At 54.8% G+C, this 12,504-nt stretch overlaps 1 protein-coding gene across 10 annotated transcripts in view; it reads left to right on the top strand.

The window, feature by feature from the left end:
• Nucleotides 1-2,084: 2,084 nt before the first annotated feature.
• SYNGAP1 (synaptic Ras GTPase activating protein 1) overlaps nt 2,085-12,504 on the top strand; it is a 31,356-nt gene continuing 20,936 nt past the window's right edge. For 7 of the 10 annotated variants that reach the window (XR_004924504.2, XR_004924523.2, XM_078055485.1 and 4 more), the window contains exons 1-3: nt 2,085-2,159; nt 5,402-5,523; nt 7,669-7,774. Coding sequence is in view for 6 of the 10 variants with exons in the window: in XM_078055485.1 (XP_077911611.1) it covers nt 2,093-2,159; nt 5,402-5,523; nt 7,669-7,774 (295 nt within the window). In the remaining 4 variants the exon portion in view is untranslated. Of the gene's footprint in view, nt 2,160-5,401; nt 5,524-7,433; nt 7,563-7,668; nt 7,775-9,985; nt 10,048-10,136; nt 10,209-12,504 lie in introns of those variants that run through there. The other 3 variants (XM_078055488.1, XM_078055490.1, XM_078055487.1) reach the window with 3 other exon arrangements.

Below are 12,504 nucleotides of genomic sequence, written 5' to 3'. Positions count from 1 at the left end.
TGGCCAATCGACAGCCGGATCTGCAGACGTGCACGGAAATGGCACGCTCGTTTCCGTGTAAACCGGAAACGGCCGATTGCGGGCTGAGGAGAGCCGCAGCGGCGTTCCGCTGTCACGTGAGGGGGGCGGTCTCCCTCAGGCGGCTGTACCTCAATGAGCTGCGCGAAGAGGCCAATCGCAGGCCAGCCCCGCAGGCCACGTGACGAGAGAGCTGGCGCTAGAAAGGGGGAATGGAGACCCCGCCGACTCGATGCGTCAGGTTGTGGAGTGGGGAATCATCCTTAAACCCCAGAATGTGCCCAGTTACAGCCCCTACACTGTTCCCGAGGCCTTAAGGAGTGGGAGGGTCTGAGAAGATTGAACCTCAGGGGGTAAAGAGAGCGCCCCCTGCCTCTTTGGTTAGGACTGACATATGCCTAGGTTGGGTAATGAACAACGAAAATCTGAGAAGCCCGCTGTCCCTGAGCAGGGGATAGTGATTAGGCAGGGATGGGCATGGCAAGACGATGGCTAGGTGGGAAAAGATGCATTTTAAAAGGACAGAGTGAGACCCTGTAAATGGGATAGAGGGTGATGAAAATGGGGCTGAGGACAATTCAGGCTTCTTAATTGAAACCCCAAAGGTCAGGACAGACTGGTGGTGAATGCGGGGGGGGGAGGGGAGCGAGCTTTAGGTCGGGGATATAGTGATGGTGCTTTTGTCCCTTACCCCTCCCCCTCCTATTTAACTCTCCAGGACTGGTATACCTCTGAGTCTTGGGTCTCCTTCCCTTAACCCATCCCCCAGGAGCCAGGACCTGTCCTACATAACTTCCCTGGGGCCCAAGCACATCCAGTGACCCAAAAATGGAGGGGCCAATGAGAGGAGAGAGAGGTGGGAGGAGGCAGCAGAGAAAAGGCTCTTGCCACTCCCCCTACCCAGTGTTCCCCCTTCTTTCAAGGTTTGGGGGTCTCCAGAGTCTGCGTGACTGGGCGTTTATCAGAGTTCTCTCATACCTGTGTCTCTGGGGATGGGGTCTCCCTGAGATCTGTCTTTGGGTTTGGAGTTCGTTTCTGAGCTAGATCTCTGCGGGGCCTTTCAGTATTTGCAGTGGGATATTTCTCGGGACCGGAGTTTCCATTTTGTTTTGGGAGTTTCTGTGTTTCCAGGACCTCATCACTCTGTGAGGTCTTTCAAACTCTTCTTTATGAGTTTGGGGTCTCTGCATTCTACATCTCTGAGCTGCATGAGTGTCTCTCCCTGTCCCTCTCCCTTCTCCCCAATCTCAACCCCCAGGTCTGGAGTTTATCTCTTGAGTTACCAGTCTCTGAGTCTGCAATTTCTTTTCTCTGAGATATAAGTCTGGGGTCTGGTATCTCTCTCTGGATAGGAATCCTCTAAGAGCTAATTCTAGGTCTGGGTTTTTTCTGAATCTGGATCTCATCTTTTTCTTTAACTCTAGGTCTCTGATCTTGGTTCCTGAAATCACCATCTGATTCTGGAGTCTAAGATTTCTGTGGCTGTGGAGAACCTTTTTTGAAACTGGACACCCACATTTTGACCTCTGACCCTTCTCTCAATGGGGGATCTGGGGTCTTTTTTTTTCTGAGATTGGGGTCTCTTTTCCTCTAGATTTTGGGTTTGTGCATCAGATTAACCCCTGTCCCCGGGGTGGGCAGCTAGGTATCTTTCTCTGTGGGTCTGGGGTCTCTCAGTCTCAGGATCTGAGGTCTACATCTTTAGAACAGCACTCTTTCTCAGTCTGGTGTGTTTTTGAGTCAGGGGTCTCTCTCCCTGGTTCTCCCTGAGTAGGGGTGGGGGCTGCAGAGTCTCTCTCTCCTCCTCCTCCTGCTCTCTCCTCTCTCGCTCGCTCCCCCGCCCCCCTCTCTCCCTCTCTCCCTCTCTCTCTCTCTCCCGGCTGCCGCTGCTGCCGTTGGCTCCTATTCTCCTCCTCCTCCTCCTCTCTCCTCCTCTCCGCTCCTCTCTGCTCCTCTCTCCTCCTCTCTCCTCCTCCTCCTCCTCCACCTCCTCCTCCTTCTCCCCCTCTCTCTCCCCCTCTTTCTCTCTTCTCTTTCTCCCCCGTCCCCCCCGCCCCCTCCCCCCCCAGGCCTGATGAGCAGGTCTCGCGCCTCCATCCATCGGGGGAGCATCCCCGCGATGTCCTATGCCCCCTTCAGAGGTACGGTGGGGAGGGGAGGGCCAGTTGGGGGGGGGCAAGAGGGGGAGGGGCAGGGGCGGGGGGGGGGGAGCAGAGTCGGGGCCAGGGAGGGGAGCAGCTGAAATGGAGGGAGAGAGAGGAGGACCGGGAAGGCAGGGATGGGAGCAAAGGGGAAGGAGGGATTGGAGGCCAGATAGGGGTAGATAGGGGCCGGAGGGGACAGGAAACAGGCTATGAAGGGGGCTGAGGGGAACATGATGAAGGGGAAAGAGATTGCCAGAAAGGGTGGGAAGATAGAGGGATAGGGTTGGGGAAGAGCTGCAGAAATAATTTGGAGGTGGGAGCTGAGAGATGAGGAAAATATTAAGGAAATAGAAGGAAGTCTTAGAAGAGGGGCTAGGAGGGGGAAATGAAAACATAGGGGTGAAAAGAGAAGCAAAGAAGATGGGGGGTAGAATACGGTGAAGGGGCTCAGAGAATGGTAGGGGGTTGAAAAAGAGAGGAGGATGGAGGGAGAGAAGAAGGGGCCAGATGGAGAGAGAGGGAGGCAGTGGGGGGTGGGGGGAATGGAGGGTCCAGATGGAGGGAAGAGAGGAGAGAGGGAATGGTCTGGGGGAGGAGAGACCAGGGCAGGGGGAGGGCCAAATTATGTGTGTGTTTATTAAGGGGGGGAGGGGGCAATAGAAGTAAGATTGAGTGATGGAAGTAGAGGGCAGGTTAGGACCTGCCCCAGACTCTGACCCTCCTTAAGGCCTTTGACCAGTGAAATGTAACCCCAGGGGTCCTATCCGCCTCTTCACTTCACCACTTTTTACCCCCCTCCCCCACCTCCAATCCCTATTACCATTCCCCCTCCCTCCTCTGGTGTCCATCACCTATATCTTTCCCCCCATATGGTGTCCGTTCCTTATATGAGTCCCCCTTCTGTCCTTCCCTTATATCAGTCCTTTCTCTGGTCCATTCTCTCTCCCTCTCTTCTATCTGGTAGCTCCCTTATATCTCTGCCACCTCTTCACCTGTCCTTCATGACCCCCTTGTCTTAGTACCCCTGTTAGGTGCACCTCATTTCCTCTGCCCCATGTCCACTTGGGCTCTTCTGGTATATTCCCTTGTCTCTAGGGATTTACTCTCATTTCTGCCTTCTTTTCTCTTGATCCATCCCTATGATTTGTCCCCCAGCCCATCCTCTATCTCTACCCCATTCCCCGGCTTGTCACTCCAGTCTGTGCCTACCCACTTTCCCCTAATACCTCAGCTCTTACCACCCATTCCTCTTTTCTTGTCTCCTCTACTTCCTGGGCTGTTGGAGATTTGGGTGCAAAGATGCAGGTTTTGATGGTTGGAACAGGACCTAGAAGACATCCCCATCTGAGCCCTGTGGGACTTCGTATCCTAGTAAATTTTTCCCTTTTCTCAGCTGTGTTAGTCTGTCTCTTGCATCTGCCTCCCAGAATCATCCTTACTTAAGTCTAGACAATATGTGTGTGTGGAATGTGTGTTTCCAGAGTTGATTCTAAGCTAAGTTCCCTGCAGCCTTCCCTGCTCCCAGGAGGAAGGTGTCCCTGAACTCTAACCTGCCTCCTTGGGGCTGCAGCCTGAACCAAACCTTCCCAGAATGATTAGATGTATCAACAGATTTCTCCTCTGGGAGTCCTCAGAGTCTGAGTGCAGTGGGCATGTTGCCTGCAGCATGTGCAGTCTCAGAGCCTAGGGACTGGTGATCTCTATATCTAGAGGGTATCGGACAGAATCTCTGAGATGGCATTGCGATAGTGAGTCTCAAAGTATTGGGGTTTCTAACTATCTGTATTCTAGGGGTTCATCTCTGACTCTGATCTGCAGGTTGGGTAAATTTGAAGAATATTTTTGTAGACAGAAAGGGGTAGATTTTTCAAAATTTCCTACTCCGGGTATTCAGTTAGAATGAAGCTTAACGACCAGTTCTTTTCCTGCACTATACCAGTGATTATTTTGTAAAGGTGACAGAATTTGATTTTGCTTCCTCTAAATTGTTCTTCACTGTGATACCTTAAACCTATTTTCTATCACTTTGATGTCACCAATTTGATTTCTTTCTTACTTCCATAGTGCCTGGTTCCCTGTGTCCCTTTGATGGTGTGTGACATTGGGATTTAAAGGAGAGACAGTTTACAGGGATAGGGGCGAGGGAAGAACAGCTAAGTTGGGTAAGATGCCCCTGGGGGCATCTCCAAGCATGGGCAACGCTTGGTCTACTGTTTGTCCCCATTCCCAGCTTGAGCTTTTGGAGGCCCCCCTCTCTGTCCCAGGCCTGGATCTTCCATTCTTCCTTCCCCTCTTTCTTCCTCAAGCTCTTCACTGTACCTTGGAGAGGTTTCTCACCTGTGGAGTTGGCTTTCATCCTATCCATGGAGACTAGGTGAAGAGAGGGGGCAGTATCGAATCTTTGATCTCTGGGCATGGAGTGGGAGAAGAGATCAATTCAGTCTCTGTTATTCAAACAAAGGCATGTTTCCTACCTTCTCACTCTCCAGCCCTTCCCATAGCCAGGTGTTGACATATCCTCCCCCTACCACCAGAAGAACCAGAACTTTTCCCAGAGTTGAACAGGGTTGGGCTAGAGGAGGAGGGAGCTCAGAATAGAGGAGAGGCAGGAGGAGAGGCCCTCTCCTGTCTCTGACTTTGTGAACAGGTAAGCTCCCTCACGTCCTCTCTTTTCCAGATGTTTAGCTCTCAGCATTTCATGCTCAAATGTTCCTATACCCCTGGCCCCATCCTTCTTTCCCACAGCTGTGTAGCTTTTTCCTTTCACTCTCTTCCCTCCAAGTGCTTGACTTCTGCAGTTATTTGGATGCCTTCCCTCTTCCCAGTCCCCTGCCACCACCATCTCTGTGTGCTTCTCTTCTGCCAGTTCTGCTGCACCCTCCATCTTTCCATTTTTTGGATATGGATGGAGAGCACCGCCACTTTTCTCTGCCTCTGAATGTGTACCCTCTCTGTCATGATATAATCCCCCTCCCTGAACCACCCCTCTGTATTTCTTTCCTGCAGTCTACAGAGCCCCCATGTGAAGTGATTTCCCCTCCCCTCTTTCCTCCCAGATATACAGGCTTATCTTCTGTTCCTTTAATTAAGTTACCATGTGCCTAACCCCCATCTGTGATCCCCAAGGCGGGTGGGGTCTTATTCTCCCACTTTGTGGACTCTCTTCTTGCCATTTCGGGCCTCTGTCTCCTAAGTGCATAGAACCTCCCTTACCATTTCTGTGTGTCTCTGTCCCCCAGATGTACGGGGACCCCCTATGCACCGAACCCAATACGTTCATTCCCCATATGATCGTCCTGGTTGGAACCCACGGTTCTGCATCATCTCGGGGAACCAGCTTCTCATGCTGGATGAGGACGAGGTGAGCAGAGTGGGAAGGTTGGGGAAAGACCTCTGGGTAGTATGGGAGAACGTGGAGAGAAAGATGAGGAGAATCCTCATTAGTGAAGTGGTGAAAGACACAGAGAAGGCAGAGAAGAGGGAAACATTTGCAAGCAGTCTGAGGAGGGTGGCCATTGAGATTTGGATTGGGATGTGCAAAAGTGCAAGCATCCTCTCACCTTGGCCAGGGGATCTTTCTGGGCTATGTGCAGTGTTGGAGAGGAGATGTGGTTCTGAAGACTTGGGGGTGGCTCCTGTTGTGGCCCTGCCCATATTGTGGGATAGGTTAGGATGGGAAAGGGAAACTGAAGGGCTTGGAGAAGGGGTGGCAAGAAATGGGCATTGCTTTGGAGGGATCACCTCCCAAGTGGTCCTCGGGAACCCTCTCCTGTTCTTCCCCCACCTCAGCAAGACCCATCACTCACCACTCCCAGGCCTGCCCCCATCACGTGAGGAGTGGGAACTGAGGGAAACCGGGACCAGGAGGGGGCTGGAGGGTACTAGGAGAGATGACAGAAGTCAGTGGATCTTGGTGTGGATGGTGGTGAAGACTGGGAAGGTGCCCAACCAAGGTCAGCATTTAGAGAGACCAGGAGGGCTTTCACCAGGGACATCAATCAGGAAAGAATATAAGGGAGGAGATGCCTGGGGAATGGGGGGAACTGGGAGCAGGGGACATTTTCTAGAGAAGTAGGAGTGGGAGAGGGGTAGGGACTAGCCAGAGTGTGGGAGGTGGGGGCCATGCTGGGTCATTAGAGCCAAGGGAGTATGGGTTCTGACTGGGCACTGGGTCAGCAGTGGAGGACCCATCAGAGGAAACAGGGTACAGATATGAAAGGTGGGTGCCCAGAGGTGTGATTCAGGGAGTTGGGGGTGATTTGGGGGACCAGCTTTAGAGAGTGATAGGTAGCCTTGGAGCCCAGTGTGGTGGTGAGAGGTGCTCCTGCTGCTGTTGGGGAGGATGTGGTGAGGCAGGGCTAGAATTGGTTGGGGTTAACCAGGGTTTGGAGGGACCTGAGGGGCAAGGGAGAGTGTGCAAAGGCTGGCTAGAGCTTCCAGGTCACAGAATGAAGTCCAGGTGTCTAGGGGAGGACATGGTGGCTTTAAAGGAAGAGGTGGTTCGGGAGTCCAAGTTTTAGGCATTGGGGGGCATTTGAGTGATTCACTAGTGGTCTTGACCAGGTTGTAGGGGGTGTGTAGGATCAATTAGGGGAACTGGAACCAATAAGAGTGGGGACTATTGTGAGGATTGAGAGGGTGGGATAACGAAGGAATGACAGAGCTGGGCCCAAGTCCAGGGGACCAGTGGCCAGCAAGCTAAGGGGCAACCTGAGCGGAGCGGCCAGAGTCTGGAGTGGGAAGGCTGCGGGGGTGGGATGGGTAGGTGAGCAGTGTGTAGGGCTACAGGGGGCTGGAAGTAGGTGGGTTGTGGACCTGGAGCTAGGGACTAGCAAGGTGGGGTGGTTCTTGTAGGGCTGGAGAAGATTGGAGGCTTGGAGCTGGGAATGAGGCTCAGGGAGAGGGAATGGCTCAAGAGAAGGAGGCACGTGAAAAAGGTTGAGTGGGGGGCAAGGGAAGGAGATGAAGGGTGGGGGGAGGTGACCAGGCCCTTTGAGGGGGGTGGGGAGGTTGAGTCCCAGTCTGGCCGAAAGCCGGGCCGTGGGAGGGAGACAAGCTGTAGATCCTGATTATAAATGCAGCTTCTGCTACCCCCGTGACAGGCACGGAGGGAGGGAAGGTGGTGAGGGAGGTGGGAGGTTGGGAGGAAAGCAGGGAGAATGGAGGAACTGAAGGTCAAGGGGAAAGGGGATTACCAGAGTAGCAGACTCCTGCGGGGTTGCGGGAAGAGCTGAGTCGGGTTTGGGAGAATTTCCCGGAGGGTGTTTCAAAAGAAATGGAGGGAGGAAAAAGGAGGATGGGACGGGAGGGAAACGAGGGAGAGAGACTTGAAGAGAGAGGGGAAAGAGAAACCGACTCATCCCAAGACACTTAAAGAGTGTGCAGGAGTAGGGGCCGAAGGTGGGCAGGCCCGGTGGAGAGGGAGGTTCATCCTTCCTTGGTGGGGGAGGGAAAGAGGAGGGACGGCCTGGGCCAGTGAGGTCTGACACACCCCCGCATCCCCTAGATACACCCCCTTCTGATCCGGGACCGGAGGAGCGAGTCCAGTCGCAACAAACTGCTGAGACGCACGGTCTCCGTGCCGGTGGAGGGGCGGCCCCACGGCGAGCATGGTACGGCGGCCGAGCAGGCTCTCGTGCCCCGGACAGTGGCGGGGAGAGGGCCGAAGGTGGCCGGGGCTGCAGGGGAGGGGGGAGTCGGGGAAATGAGGGAGCTGTCAGGGGGTGGGAGGAGGAGGAGACACAGTCTTTCATCCTGCGAGTGGGAGCCTGGAAGGAGAAGGCGCCCTCCTCTGGGATCTGGAGCGGGACTGGGGCTGTGGGTGAGAGGCCCCAGTGGTCTTTGCTCTGTTTCGCTCCCTTTTTCCTCTCCAGCAGCGAAGTTTGCCTGTTTTCCTGGTGCTTGTAAAAATAGTCTCCTTAGATCTTTAGCTTCCTGTCCGAGCGTTCCTGCCCCTGCCCCTCTCCCAGCCCTTGGTCTGGGATCGTGGAGAGAATGACCTAGTTCCTGCCCTCCCCCCAGACCTCTGCCCCACCCCCATGCTCCTGATTCCTCTTCTAGACCTTCTGGCCTATGGGCCCTCCCTCTTTTCTTGCCCCCTTTTCTCTTCAGCTGCTTCTATTTTCTGCAATTCTGTCACCCCCTTTCTCTTTCTTTCCTCTCCGATTTCTCTTATTTTCCCCATCCCTCTTGATTCCTCTGTCGCTCCCCTTTGCTCCTGGTGGAACTTCATCAGACCACCCCCCCCCATCATCTCCTTTCTGTCGGTCTGTAGAGCTATCTGCTCAGTCTGTCTCTCCAACTCTCTCCCTCTCTCCATCTGTCTCTTCCCCTCCCTCCCTCTTTCTGCCCCCCCTCCACCCCCCTCTTTAGTCATTTAAAAAAAGATTTTTGTCTTCCTGAGAAGTTCGCTTAAAAGGTTTCCATGGGAACAGTGAGGGGAGATGAAGGCAGAGAACAGAGATCTGCAGCCAAGGTGCAGAGAGACGCCCTCAGCCCCCAGAAACCCCCTTGTCACTGCCCCCTACCACTGCATTCCCCTTCCAAGAGTAGGGATCCAGTTCCTGCATCCCTCCAACCCCTGGTTACCCCTTTCTTCCACCAGCAGACCCTTCCCTCAGGTATCCAGGCTCCCAGTTTCTCTTCCTCCAAGAGATCCAGTGGCCTGTCTCCATCCTTTAGCTCCCTATATTTAGTCCTTTTCTGATAGGCCCAGGTCTCACTGCCCTTGGGGGCCAGCTCTGGGACCCTGGGTGGGTGGATGGGCAGGGATGTGTGTCATTGTCATGGAAACCTCTGACCATGGGGGTGTGTGGATAGCACATTTCTGTGAGGCAAAGCCAGGTGGTGGTGGTGGTGGTGGTGGTGGTAGTGGTGTGTACAGAGAATGTGTGTGATGTCTGTCACATCTGTGTGTGTGTGTGTGTGTGTGTGTGATGTCCATGTCTGGGAAAGATTTGTGTGTGTGCACATGTGCATACCTGTGTGTCCAGGCCAGAATGGTCACATGCTCACGGAGCATGTTTATCATATGTAGGGTGGTTGATACCTCTGCCCACATAATCCCCATCTTTCTCCTTACCCTGAGTCCTCGGGGTCTGGGGTCTCCAGTGTGGGTCTCCGTTGTGTTTTGGGTGGGGGCATCCCTGTGTGTTTGGAGTTGGGGATGGTATATGGAGGTTGTTGGGTTGGGGGTTCAGTAGGGGTTGGAAGAGGGTGCTGGAGTATATCTAGTTGGGGGGAGGGTCTAGTGAAAGAGTTGATAGCTGGTGAACGTTTGGGGTTTTCAGGGGGACATGGAATGTGTAAAGGGCATGGAGAATATGCAGGGACATAGGGATCTTTAGGGGCTTGGGGGCCTGGTTCCGCGAAGGTGTGTGCTGAAGCTGTGGACGCTGGAGCCCAGGAGAGGTCGCCGGACCTTTGAGGGGCATTGGAATCCAGGGCTCCTCCTCTGCTGGGTGGAGCCGCCGCCCCTCGTTCCCTCCGCGGTTTTGGTGGGGGGTCCTGCTAGGGAGGGGATGGTGGGAGGCCCGGTTGGTTTTGGGGGTCCCCTCGCCCCCCTCCCCCGTCTCTCTCGCGCTGTCTCCGGGCGACGGGGCTCGTGACAGAGGCGGCCACGGCAGCAGCGGTCGCCTAGCAACGGCGGCGGGGCCCGGGCAACGGCGGCAGCGGCGGGAGCGGCGGCGGAGGGAGCCGTTCCCGCGGCCGTCACCGCGCGGCCGTCCCGGCCGTCCCGGGCCCCGCCGCCGCCCCCAACGCGCCGGGCGGCGCGAGCCGGGCCGCGCCGCCCCCTCTCCCGCCGCACCCCGCCCCTCCCCCGCGCAGGGGCGGGGCCCCTCCCCCACCGGGGACACCCCCGACCCCCCCCAGAGGGCGGTGCGAGGTAAGGGCGGGGCCGGGCGGACGAAGAGCGCGCGTGGGGGCGGGGGCGCGCGTGTGCGTGGGCGCGGGGAGGGGGGTGGGGAAGCCGCGGCGGCGGCGGCGGCGGCGGCAGCTGCTCCCTCCGCATGTTCTCGCTGCATCTTCCGAGTGGGGGGAGTTATGGTAACTGGAGGGGGGCAGCGGAGGTGGGGGATCGGGGACCGGCTTCCGGGGGGCCAGGGTCGCGAGCACGCGGGGGAGGCCGGTGTGGGATGGTCTCGGAGACCCTTGGTGGAGACGGCAGCCCGTGTGTCCGTGTGTGTGTTCGTGTCCATGCTCGTGTCCCCCGTGTGTCGATGCCATGTGTACCCGGGGCCCAGTTCCTCATGCACCGTGTGCAAGCCTGTCCTGTCTCATCGTGCCTCTGTCCGGTTCCTGCCTAGGAGGCCGCTGGGCCGGCCACTGGCCATACTGGTACACGTCACCTCTGACCCTGAGCTTGCATGTCCCTGGCTGGGGCTCACCTCCAGTCAGTCTCCTGTGTGTAGGGATGTGTTGGCAGCATGAGCAAGATTTTCTCTGTCCCTGGTGGCAGGTGTGTGTCTTTGCATGTGTTCCATCATTGGCCTGGGTATCTGTGTCAATCCCAGCACGGGTGTCCAGGGCGTGTCTGGATGTGGGTGGTGTGCAAGTGGGGGAAGGAAGTGAGAGTGTGTGAGTGGGCTTCTTGGAATCCTACTATGTGTGAAACACCTTTGGGCTGGGCAGGTGTGAGCCCCTGGGCTGTCTGGAGTGGAGTGGAGAGAAAGTGGAAAAGTGGGGAGAAAGGAGGTGAAGAGGAATGAGGGAGGTTTGGCTAGGAGAAAAGGAATAGCTGGAGAATGGGAATGTAGGAGATACTTGAGCGAGAATGAGGAGAAAAGAGGATAAGAGAGCTTAAGATGGGGAACTGGATGGAGATGGAGGGAGACCGGGTCTGGGAGCTGGGGAGGAGGGGTGGGGAGAGCAGAGAGGCCTGTTAGTAAAGCTATCTGAGAGAAGTAAGGGGCAAGATGAGAGAGGGCATTGGTTCATGTAGGCTGTATAGGATCAGGCTTAGTTGGATGAGGGATGGCCACTCAGGCATGGAGGCTGGCTCATGGTGAGGCCTGTCACCATAGGGACTGTCATTAGAGCTTCCTGTCCCCAGCACAGAGTTTTGCCCCCCATTTCTCTGCTCTCTCCAACTCTGTTCCTCATCCTGCTCTGGCAACCTCCCTCCTTGGCTCCCCTCAAGAGCTGCCAGCTGGGTATGACAAGGAAGAAAGGCCAAAGGGAAGGTTAGGGATCTGGCAGATTGGAGGGCAGGGGGAGATTCTGTGGGTGATGGCAAGATTAGAGAGGTTGGAGAGGCGGGAGTCCAAGCCCTTGCGGTTTGTGTGTGAGAGTGCAATTGTGTGTGTACACGGGGTGTGTACATGTGTGGGTGTGTGCACAATGTCTGTGTTACGGGTGCGTGTAGGTGGCTGTTATGTGTGTGCATGTGTGTATACATCGTGCAGGGATGGGACATGGAGACCCAGGATTGCAGTGTATGCTGACCAGGTTTGCTGTGTGTGTGTACACGGGTATGTGCTGTGTTTTCTGTACATGCCACTGCATGCAGCTTTCATAACAGAATGTCCTGTATTTCTGTCACTCTCTTTTCTCTACGTGTTTTTCTTTTTTGTGGTAGTGAAAGTCTTTGTAAGCATTTGTGTATGTGGCCTCCATGTACCTGTGACTTATGTGTGAGTTCATGGATCTTAGTTCCTGGTAACATGTGTAAGGTTATGTTACTTCCAAGAGCCAAGTAAACCAGTTAGCAAATTTGTTCTCTTTCTGCCAATTCTTTAGTTCCAAAGCAAAATTTTAGTGGATTTAAAGTTAGTCTTTGTGCCTTTATTAGAGGAGCTTGCATATGAAAGTAGTGCCTGAGTTTGGTTCTTTGGAACGAGAGTGAGGCAACCATACCTAAGAAATGCAGAGACTAAGAAAAAAATATCCTGACCCCTTAGATGCATTGTTGAATGTGTTCTAGAAGGGTAATTGATGCATTTGCTCCTCGTTTTTTCCTCCTTGGGAGAGCAATCATGGATGCCTGCGTTGGAATCAGACAAGGGCTGGGGGAGAAGAAGGTTGTCCTGAGATGGAGTGGATGTGGTCATACTTCCCATGTGAATGAATGGTGTTTGTGCTTTTGGGGTACCAGGATACCTTGCTGTGGTTGGCATCACAGTATACTCAAGCATCTATCTTAGAGGTTAAACCGACTTCGTGTATGTGCGTGTGTTAGGGTTAAACGTCCATTTCTGTAATGTGCTGCCCACATGATTGCCCAAGGGACTGGGGCCACACGTCCACACCAGCAGCTCTCATGTGGGTGTCTGGGTCGAAATGTGTACTCCCCTGTTGCAGTGTTCACATATGTTTAAGCATGTATCCCATGGAGTATGTGGGC

Source organism: Halichoerus grypus, chromosome 9, assembly GCF_964656455.1.
Source record: "Halichoerus grypus chromosome 9, mHalGry1.hap1.1, whole genome shotgun sequence".
NCBI lineage: Eukaryota > Metazoa > Chordata > Mammalia > Carnivora > Phocidae > Halichoerus > Halichoerus grypus.
Note: the sequence above shows the minus strand (reverse complement) of the source record. Positions and strands in the feature narration are given on the sequence as shown.